The 12,053-nt window shown below is 35.4% G+C and overlaps 1 protein-coding gene across 1 annotated transcript in view; it reads left to right on the top strand.

Moving 5' to 3' along the window:
- Positions 1–3,014: 3,014 nt before the first annotated feature.
- The window catches only part of LOC113233945 (TATA-binding protein-associated factor 172), a 73,230-nt gene continuing 64,191 nt past the window's right edge, over positions 3,015–12,053 (top strand). The window contains exon 1 of the mRNA XM_026469181.1: positions 3,015–3,055. Within this exon, the coding sequence (XP_026324966.1) occupies positions 3,045–3,055 (11 nt within the window). The 5' untranslated portion in view covers positions 3,015–3,044. The remainder of the gene's footprint in view (positions 3,056–12,053) is intronic.

Here is a 12,053-nt window from a genome sequence, read left to right as displayed (position 1 = left end):
TTTTTTTTATTATATAACACGAATGTCAACGAATATACTATAAACACATTTCAGTTGTTTCAGGGAGTCACCGAACTTATTCAACCATTAGGGACTGAGTTTTAAATGTTTACAGATATTCTTGGAATTTTGATATCAGGCTAAAATTTGTTATTTTGTGTGTTTAATAAATATGGAAAAAAATTTTTTTTTGTCGTTTTTGAGTTTTGTCCTGTTGCCATATGGCAACGCTAGGCCAAAGTGGGTACAAAATATCTAATTCCAGTATAGGTTGGTCTTAGTTATTGTTTGTAGTCGATGGCAGCCTAACTCCATACAAACATTACATCCATACATTATGTATAACTCTTAGCGGCAGTTGGGTAATAAATGATAACCATGTAATGGCAGCAAAAAATTGTATGTTTCAAGACATTTAGTACAAATTACTCTACTTATTGTTTTGCAACCCTCTCCCGCATCTTTTGTTCTCTATTTGTTTGAGGAAATGCTTTTCAGCATCATATAGCACCCCTGGCAAAACTTTCCTCCAAAAAGGACGTCCTCCAATCTCTGGTGTAGTGCCATATTTTTCAGATAAGTTTTAGCGATTTCTTTCCGAAAACTGTGATACATTTTTGCCAGACGTCTTCATCAAGATCCAAAAGTTATTTACGGGTACATCTATGAACAACGTGAACATCGGCCACGACCATTTTTACCACGAATCTCAATCCTGTAATTGTTATACACCAGAGTATTCCGTATAATATATCATCAACCCCGTACCAATACCATTTTTTTACTGGGCAATTTATTGTACTCTACTAAAATGGCTAGAAAATTCTTTAGCTCATGACATATGATTTTGGGGTCAGGTAGGAAATTGTTTTTTCCAAGCATGATTAGAGATTTGCGTCTTTTATTGGAAGGGCCGGATTTATCCACCGGCTCCGGAGTGTAACACGAAGCTCGACGGGCGCGCGAATGTGTCGACCTGATAGGGTTTCCACGTAGGTAGAGTCCTCGTCTTCACTCGCAGAATGTTGGTCGGTAAATTCTGCTCCATCCGATAGTTCTATGTACACGTCTGGAACGTGGACATCTTCACTGTTTCAAGTTGATCGACTACTTCAGCCAAAGTCAAACTAAAACGATAACTAGTGTAAAATTGTGAAAAAATAAAAAAATGTGTTGTGAAAAAAATAAAGTCACATTATATTTTTTAAATTCATAAATGTGCTTGGATACACATTGAAACGAAATAAATAATAAAAGTTGTTGTTTTATATAATTTATATTTTTTGAATACCGTGCTTCCATATGGCAACGCTAGTACATAACGGGTTAAGGCGAGTCATCGGAGGAGAAGGAAAAACTGTTTTTCTCGATCAAATGGTTTAGGTATTTACTATTAAATAATCGTCTTACAAAAAATATTCGAGACACCTAAGGATATTGTTTAAAGAATATGCTAACTTATTACACGATAAGACGTACTTTATCCGACTCCTGAAAACAGGCTAAAATAAAAGCCTAAAACGAATTATTATTTTTCATTTATTACATAATTTTTATATGGAGATATTTTTCTTTAAGTAATAAAAAGAACCTGCTAAATTTTGGTTTTTAACTGAAGTCCTATATTTATTTAATTCACATTTATTCAAAAATTTGCAAATTGCCCAGCGGATTAACGACACGACGCGCCGCCGGCGTCGCCCCGTCAGTCGCCATCGGGCGCCCGTATCGACGTCGGTATTGTGTCAAGTTTTTTCCGCCTACCTATTCCTTTTTTATTCATATTAATTTACATCGCATGGATTGCGGGACGCGAGGCGATTTACGACACCTTATCTCCAAAAATCTATCATTATCTATCATCCAATACATAGATCGTGTTTCACCACAGTTGTCGCATTAAGCCCATTCGCCGTTCATATATGTGCGCATTTGACCTCTATCTCACCTGATGAAAAGTGACGATCAGATCAACGATATGCACACGTAATAATACCTATTCACTCTCGCCTTCAAGAAGCCCAAGCTATAACGTTCAGGGGTTCATATAAATGTGGAAGCGTAACTGTTCGTTCGAATCCTTGAAATGCCGACAACATAAGGTTGGAACCCAAACGTACGTCTAGTCTCCCGGCAATGGAAAAGATGGCAGAATTAAATCATGTATAATTCCATTACACACTCTCCGTGATATATTCTGTAGAACACCGACAAGCAAGCACCTTTACGGCGGTGTTCAAGGCTTTGCAGCTTCGCCTCTACTAATTTCGAGTAACCTATAAGCCTCTTGGCACACTTGTCAATTGAATCTAAGGTAGCCAGTTGGTATTATATTAGTCCGAGCGCCGACGCGGGCGATCGCGCACCAAACTAAACATTTTGAAATATCACAAAGGGTTCCTCTCCTAACACCTTTTTTTTTCAAATTATGTTTACGGCCTGTGACAACCCTACGGCTTCGAGAGAGGTATAGGCATTGACACACCGAACAGGCAGATGTTGCACTTATTATATTTTGTTTACACTCCCTACGAGTTTGACGGGCCAGGTTCTGTTGACAGCTTTAAGAACTGACATCTGTCTACCCTCTTGAAAGAACTTGAATTAGTAAGCAGTGATAATAATTTACTGAATAACAACGAAAATATCCTGATTTCATAAGAAAACTGGAATTCACTTGTGTACTTGAAATCGTCATATTTTTGAACAGTATTGCCCATACAGAAAACTTTTCCCTGAAAATATAAGAAGAAAGAGCAAGAAACTCAAACTAAGGATTACTCTGTTAAAAGCATACACTTAAACGACACTTTCGTTCAACATTGGGACAAGTTCATACATTTATCCAGGTGTTATGTGTTTAATAGAAGATTCAAATTTGTCTGATTTTTGAATAACATATTGTTTCTTACATTTAACTAACTCATTACTTAAGTTGCTTTTTTATTTAAATTTTGGTGTATAGACTACATTTTAGAGCAAAATTGGGATTCAAACAAAACATTTTGTTTCAGGTGAAACAGCGGTGCAAGCCATAAAGCAAGATGACGTCTCGGTGAGTACACCACCACCTTAATTTGTCATCAACACGTTTTAAAAGAGCAGTTCAGCAATTGCTCTATACAAATTGAAACTAATTCTCTCTACACAAATTGAAACTAATTCTTTGTAAACACGTTACAGAAATTTTAGAGAAACAGACTTATATGGGCTCTGAAACGCGTCGTAATTATCGTTTAAGAACTTCCCAACTTTATGCGTCTGCCTTATTTCTTAAGTGACAAATGACGAATTATAAAAATGGTACAAAACGAGTGATCTCGCTCTCACATACACACTCACTTTATATCCAAGAAAGACGACATTATTATGTTGCTGTCAAAATGGCCATCTTTAGGCTCAATTTGCATTGCCGCGGAACGGAATTAACGCGGATTTTGATAACGAAATTGTACATAGCCTAATGAGCTTTATGTCAGTGATGTAACTGATATTGTACAGTGGGAATTTCCGAGACTTCTTGAGAATTTTCCCAAAGACGTGCGACCTGTTTTTTGGCTCGTATCTAAATAGTTTGTACGTATGGTTACAAAAATTTAGTCTAAGTATTTGAAACGTCTTATGATTTGGAAAGTGACGACGGTTATGTATAGACAATGGTGCTCATAGTATGCACAGTGTAATCTAAAAAGTATTTAAAAGTATGATCATATTATCGATAAGCGTGTTAAGTATTATAATGTTATTAACGAGCTTATTACATCGAGTATATAACCAGAAAAAATAGAGACGGAATGTCATTTGTTTGAAAACCATTCCGCCAAATCATTACGGTGACAACTGCGCTCCGCTTTGCCTGCCTGAATTCGACACAATTGACGGGTGTTGTCAATTGTTTCACTATAATGGACGAAAATTGAGAAATTACATATTTAATTACCGATGAAATGTGATTTCGTTTGTTTTGTAATTAGTTGTTTCGCTGTTTTTCCTAAATCGGCGTATGGAATGGCCTCCCATTGTTAGAGATATTATTTTTATTACAATAAATACAAAATATTTTTGGAATATACTGAGGCGTACACACAGGTCAGTTGTTGGCGCTGTACTATTCCAGCTTTCTCATTTGTGATTTCAGCGCAAACGAGAGTTGATATTTAAAAGTGATATAAATCCCATTTGCCTGATGAGTTGTCAAAGATGGAAGGATGACCCTTGTTTCGTCTCTATTTCTGGTTATATACTCGGTGATTTATTACAAGGATGCTTAACGTCATTGATGAAGTTCACTACTTTTATCACTATGGCTTCGTGCAGACCTAATAGCGCCTTGCAGCGCTTACAGCACATCGCACATGAAACTAAATAAATGCTGTCGTCACTCAAAAGTGTGGAATGGAGAAAACACGATTTGAAAGTTAGTGAATTACCAAAAAAAAAAATACTGAATGAAACTAATAAATTTATATTCTCGTTTATAAATTGATTACCTAATTATGTATAGATAAAAATAATCTCATTATACTGAATAAAGACCTTTCCTTATTTTTTAACTTTCAAGTCGTGTTTTCTCAAGTCTGGCGTTTTTGAGTTACGACAGCATTTGGCTTCAAGTGCGACATAAAGCCGCTAACACGTCCATCGCCGTGGTGAGTCAAAATGACTGGCACGACACGCCTAATTTTGTGACCCTCGTTCATACCGCAGGTGGCAAACGCTACGTATTTATCTATATAACATGACCGGCGCGGCCCTAACGAACTTCTGTTGGCACTTGGTCTTTAGGATCTTTGAAGGCATATCTATTTTTCCAAACTTGGAAGAAAAAAGAAAAGATTTCGGAAATTGAATTTAAAAGTTACAAACTAAGCAAAAAAGAAATGGTCAATGTGAAATGTCAATTTAAAATCAACAGATGTTTATCACTTTTAGGTAAACATCGATCGTACGTCACGTATACATAATCAACACTACGTTCAACTCTTATCAATTCTTGAAAGTTTTCTTGAATTTAACGTCTCAATTTAACTCTAGCCTGACTCTGCTCTACGTACGTTGAGACATCTCTATACACTGCTGGAAGCGTTCTACCATACAGTTATTATACTTCGTTTTTTATTAAGATTAGAAAAAACGGAAGCACATTTCGTAAACCTTTTATCATAAAATAAGAAATTACAGTAAAGGAAAACATCGTAATTAAGTTTTATTGAATATCATGATGTTTGCTACCACCATGATATTCCATTATTTATTTGTGAAATTACTCCACTAGTTTGTTATAATTATTGAACAATGATTGAACACTTACAAAAAATTCACTTAGATCCGGTTGGATTCTAATCAACGTTGGCAAAGCGTCTGCCACGGTCTGCTATGAGACGTTGGTTCGAATCCAACAGGATCAAATTGAATTTTTTCTAAGTGTTCGATCTTTGTTTACTAATTATAACAAAGGAAAACATCGTCAGAATTAATGACATATGACATTTACAAATTACACAATAATATGTTATTATTTTATACAAAGTTTCCAGTTAATGTTTGGAAGCTGTGTGTCTTTAAGTTTTTTAAATAGATTAAATATGTAAAGATAGAAATTTTTTATATAATTTATTTAATAGTAGTACTAGGAATAAAAAAACGTTATAATTACATGAAGGTAGTAAATATGTTTGAGAATTTTGTTTCAGAGTATTTACTAAAATGCTTTGCTTTTCAAAACGATTGAATAAAATGGTGCCTGATAAAAGACTCAAAGTTTCCTTCTGTCCAATGCTAAAAAAACGAAGCATATGTTTCACGATTGCACATTGGCAACGAAACTATCCTTTCGTATCTAAAATCACGTGTGTTTGTTTTTTCAAACAAACGAACGTTTCAGGCTCTTTAGTCCCATTGTCACCGCTAATAGATTATATCAGTTATTAACCAGTTATGTCTAATATTTGTGTCGAGAGGCTCGCACAGCGGTTTTCATGGTGTCGCCATCTCAGGCCCCGGGTTCGATTCCCGTCCGAGTCAATGTAGAAAAGTAACTTCTCAATATTCTATAGGGTCTGATGTTTGTGGTACCTATATTATCTGCTGTATAATCACTCAAGAATCACAGGCTCGACAGTGCACACGTAACAACTGTCACTACGTCCACTCTCGCTCTCCTGATACTACTGTAGTCGCATCGCACATGAACACCCGAGACAGTGTTGCCACATACACTACATCTCTCCCTTATTAATAAATAATAAATCGTTACAATTTAAGAATTAAACCATTTAATCAACTTCACATGAATTTAGTACTTCCTATTAAATTTCACCATTGTATCTTTTTTCTATACTATTACAACTTATTCACTCATACATTTCACCATTGTATCTTCTTTCTATACTATTACAACTTATTATTCACTATTTGGTTCATTTCGAGTTCCTTTTCCTTCATCTCGGTCTCTTTCTTGAACTGCTGTCCACTGTCCCTCTATCTTGTTCAGGTGGACAGCGTTTCTTCTTAATACTTGTCCTGTTTGATCATTTGTTACTGTAACATTGCCACCGTTAGAACTTTCAACTGTATGTGGTGTCGGATTAAAATTTGAGTCGAGTTTGTTTCCTTTTGCCATATTTTTAATATACACTTTTTCTCCTTCCTGTATATTTAGTTCAGTCGCACCCCTTCGTTTATCCCCGTACACCTTACCCTTTTATTTTTGAATTCTATCGGTCCCGCACGTCACCATCAATTCCTGAATTGTCAAGTTTGTCTAAGGACGGAATTTTGTTTCTATTTAGACGCCTAAAAAATAATTCTGACGGTGATTTGCCAGTAGTTGCGTGAGGGGTACTGTTATACATAAGTAGGTACTCCCATAAACTTTCTTTCAAGTCTTTTTTTTCCATGTAGCTGATCTTTAATCTTTTCATAATGTCTCGATTCTGCCGTTCCACTTCTCTATTCTGTTGTGACCAGTATGGGATTGTATTAAAGATGTTAATGTTACATTGTTTGCGAAGTGATCGGAACTCGTCGCTCACAAACTGTTTCCTATTATCCACCGTAATTGTAACTGGGTATCCAAGTCTGCTAAAAATTTCCTTGAGCAACGTTATTATTTGCAAGCTAGTGGTAGATTTCATGAACTTGACTTCTTTGTAGCGACTATAGTAGTCGACAACAACAAGCAAGTAATTCTGATTAGGCAAAGGAGCAAGCAGATCCATTGCAACGTCTATCCAAGGGGCTGATGGAAGTTCCCTCCTTTTCATAGGTGTTGGTGAGAATGGTAAATACCAGTATGTCATCCATAAAATTTATGACGCCTTCACATTTGACCTGATTATGGAAGATTTCTGGAGCACAGCTGATTCCAAACATTAGCCACTTGTACCGATATAGGCCATTTGCCGTAATGAAGGTTGTGACATGTTTACCTTCGGGGTGTAATTCCAATTGGTGGAAGCGTCCTTAATGTCAATCTTGCTAAAATATGTAGCTTCCCTATTTTTGGTAACAGTTGATCCATGCATGGTAAAGGATGGTTTTGGTATGGCCATGTTAGCAGCTCTCGTGTCTATACACAGTCGAAGTTCCCCATCATCCTTTATTATAGGTACCACCGGAGATACGGCGATAATGTCCTTCCTCTCCGCAACGGAAACACTGGACATTTATTATCTTCCGATTTGTGTTTATGATTTCCACACCTGCCACAACTTTTCTTATTATTCTTATAAAAAATTTGTCCCTTATTGTTCCCATCTCTGATTTGTTACTTTATTACTAATTGCGTTTGTGTCTCCAGTTGGTATTTTCTTTTCTCCATAATTTTCTAGCTGGTTATTGACAACTTCTGAGGTGTTTGTCTGCCTCGGATATTATTTTATCAAGTGTAATGCTATCTTCAGTCGTTACGATTTTTTTACGTAATTTTATTGAAGTACACTTTTTCGTAATTTGGTCAATTAGATGGTCTTCCTTTTTGTCAAAATGACATTTGTCTGCCTGCTTCCTAAGTCTAACTAAAAATTTTTCAAGTTTTTCTCCTTCTTCCTGGTTATTGAGTCGAAACATGTGTCACTCGTAAACGCGAATTTGTTTGGGAAGGAAGAAATCATCTAATTTTTCAACTACGACTTTGTAAATATCGTTTTCATCGGTAGATTCAACGTTTGCACCCGGTAAATTAAAATAAATTTCTTGTAGCTCTGTTCTTCCAAAGTGCAACAACCTCGCGTTTTCTTTTGTGGAGTGTTGATCTCTGCCGCATCAAGATATATCGTTAGGGCTCGTTTCCATTTTTCCCATCTGCTTCTGATAGAGGCAGTATCACCGTTTATGTTCAGCCCTTCTAAGGGTGGCAGTGGGTTTGACATTGAAGTTGAATGAAGTCAAAGAGTTCTCGATGTAATGGGGTAAATTGCCATCAAACAGTTTCCAATTTAATGGAGGCAAATTGTCATCAAACAAATTCCCATTTAAAGGAGACAGAATGTCAAACAGGTTTCCAATTTAATGGAGCCAAATCGTCATCAACAAATTCTAATTTAATAGAGAGACGGAATGCCAAACTGGTTTCCAATTTAATGGAGGCTAATTGTCATCAAACAAATTCCCATTTAAAGGAGACAGAATGCCAAATAGGTTTCCAATTTAATGGAGGCAAATTGTCATCAACAAATTTCAATTTAATGAAGACAGAATGCCAAACAGGTTTCAAATTTAATGGAGGCAAATTGTCATCAAACAAATTCCAATTTAATGGAGACAGAATGCCATTAACCATTTTCCAATTTAATGGAGGTATATCATCAATAAATGTAAGTTTATATTGTATTTAGTGAATGTAATAATTAAATAAAATAAAACACTAAACTTAAGTTTTGGGGGGTACCAACCCACTAAATACAATAATAAATTTTACTACGATGTTGTATCTAGTTTCGATTGTGTGCAGCGATAACGTTCGCCGGTCACACCACTTTGTTTACATATCATCCTACAACTTTACTTGTGTTTACATATCGCGTTACACTTCTTTCGCTTACATCTCGTACAGTATTTGTGGTGTCCAGGTTCCCGATTCAGAACTCTTCGATATTTTAACCGAATCGTTCGATTGGATGTCGTTCTCGAATCGAAGGGCGCTTTTCGAGCTATTCAGAACCTTCGAGCTAAACGTTCGATTTTCATTTGGACACTATACTATCATCCAACAGTGTTTACGGAGTTAGTCGGCGAAATAGATTACAAGAAAAACGAAAATCCTTTTATATACATTTTTAAAACTTTAAAGGTCTAACGTACCTATAGAAATGCATTAGTCTTGCATTGAAATAAATTAATAAAATTGAATGGCATTCGATTCGAGTGTTGTGAATAAAAATGAAAAGAAATCGTACGATATCAAATCTAATCGGTCGACAACTGAGTTATCGTAAGGTTCTGAATTGACCCCCTGTGCACGTATTCAAATATTGTTTTTTTTATAATATTTTTTGTTCTTACCCTTTTGCTCGTCGCCACTTGTATTATCTGCTGTATAGATGGCAATGGAATCACTGGCTCGACAGTGCACACATAACAACTACTCTTCTCTCGCCTAGGGCTCTCGTGATACTACTGTAGTCGCATCGCACATGAACACCCGAGACAGTATTGTCACATGCACTACAATACCGTTTCTTACTTTGGTGTCAGAGCAACGTATGTGATGTTGTCTAATATTTATTTCCTCAACATCTTAGACAAAAGACGTCCACTGCTGAATATAGGCCTCTCCCAAAGAATGCCACAACGACCTGTCCTGCGCCGCCTGTAACTAGCGGATTCCCGCAGTCTTCACCAGATCATCATCATATTTATTTATTTAAACAAAACTCTACATACGAGTTATAAAAAAAATCATTAATATTCATTTTCAAATACCACCGTTAGAATGTTGTTATGAAAACATAATAACTATCAAAATTTTGTAGTCCTTGTAGAAAGTTGTTAATAAATTTCAATATAACAGTAGTTATTTACTTAGCCGATCTATAAATTTTACGATTTTACAGCTTAATTGGTGTACAAAACGTATGGGCGATCGAAATTGGCCTCAATTTTCCGCAGATAAGATAGGTAGAATCGATTGGTTGAAATCAATATTATGTCGTAACCATGAATGTGTATTTATGTAGAATATTATACAATATCATGTCGTACTAAATTAGTGCCCCTTTTGTTGCCACAGCTGGCGCCACATAATGCATTTATGTAGCCTTATCTTTATAAATAATTTCTTTTTGTTATGTGGTGTCTTTTTGGCCATATGTAGATGTTTTTCTGTCTTCTTTATACAAGTGCAATTGTTTCAACATTGATTCGTGCATTTATTTTGGAATGTCGACTAACAAGATAAGACAAACGCATATCGGATAACTAACTATACGTCAGAATACTCGTGTCATTCCCATCTGATCCCCGGTTACTGACCCACCGCCAATTTTAAATCTCAACTGATCCTGAATATGAATTGATGATGAATATTTAGCAACTCTCAACGAATTCCCTCATTGTATTTGTAAGGTAAGTAAAGTCAAGGGAAAAAGAAGCTTTTTAATAAAATATTTTTTTATTGAGCAATTGTAATCAAATGTTATAAAGTTATAATTATAACAGATAATCAAATTTTTTTGTGAGAGTCATTAATACTGACATATTGCAAATCACAAGTTATAAAAAAATCAATCTAAATAATAATTAAAATTTACATTTTTCTGAAGTGTGACTAACTATGATATTCCCAGTCAAAAGTTGGTCCGTGACGTAATTGTGTCATTTATCGATTGTTATTTCTTGGCTAATAATCGCTTTGTTAGTGGGGTATATTAATGTGCACAATTTGCAAATTTGCGTCATCTCTTAGGGCTCTTAAGTTTTTTTTGTTGGCCACACTAATTACCAAAAATAAGCTTATGAGTACCATGGTGATCAGGTGAGAATAAAATATAATTATTTATACTTGATCTCCTGCACAGGGAATCCGATGGGAATAGAAAATCGGTTTTAGGGGCTCAGATGGGAATAAGCCGAATAGCCGAGTAGAATCTCTTCGTGGTAAAAATAGATAAAAGACACTATAAGATATTTTTATTTGATAATCGACTATAATCGATATTTTAAAAATTGTTTTCCCGCATATCTACTTTCTTTATTATTACTAACATAATCCATATTTTTAGCGAAACCGAGTTCTTAACATATCTGGGATCACCGATACTGGGTCTATAACTCCTTCTAATCGGTTTTGTAATATCTTATTTAGTTTCGTTTTCTTGTTTAACAAAATCAAGTAATTGACGTTTTTGGAGAGCAGATATCCTAATCTAAGTTTTGTTGTTTTTGAGTCGATTTTTCGGTATAATTTTTTGTTTGTGCGATAAAGGTAAAAAAATTATAATAGGTACTTCATCCCTTATTTATGATACTCAAAATTAGAAACTGATTATGTGTAATATTTATTTTATTGAATAGCTTAATGTTTTTAATACCCTGATATTAGTATATTTTTTTGTAAATACTCCACTAGTTTGTTATATTGATACAAAGATGACAACTCACAGAAAAATTCCTTCGATTTGTGGATATGCTATCGTTCTCGTTCGACATTCCGTCCGAAATAATAAATTACTGTTAAATAAGTAATACTCGACCAAATCAATAAACAATGTTAAGTAGGTTAGCTTCATTCGCATCATGCGTTTTTTAATTTGGTCGAGTATTGCTTATTGGACAGTAATTGTTACGAACGGAGAACGGATGTCAAACCCCCTGGCTGTATTGAACTAGTGTCTGTTGCCACACCGGGGCCCCCGCTCTTACCAAACGAGGTCAGCAGTCAGCAGATCTTAGGAATTTTTCTATGTGCTCGTTGCAGATCTTTGTATGGGCTGTGGGTTAGGATTGTTTATTTGCCGCCAATTTTTAAACTAGGTATCTTTGTCCCTAAAAAAACTGTAATAGCGTTTCTTAATTATTAGAATAGAATAGAAATAATTTATTACTACGCCACA

The sequence above is a fragment of the Hyposmocoma kahamanoa genome, unplaced genomic scaffold, assembly GCF_003589595.1.
Source record: "Hyposmocoma kahamanoa isolate Upper Pololo Valley unplaced genomic scaffold, ASM358959v1 80, whole genome shotgun sequence".
Classification (NCBI taxonomy): domain Eukaryota; kingdom Metazoa; phylum Arthropoda; class Insecta; order Lepidoptera; family Cosmopterigidae; genus Hyposmocoma; species Hyposmocoma kahamanoa.
This window is presented reverse-complemented; position numbering and strand designations above follow the sequence as displayed.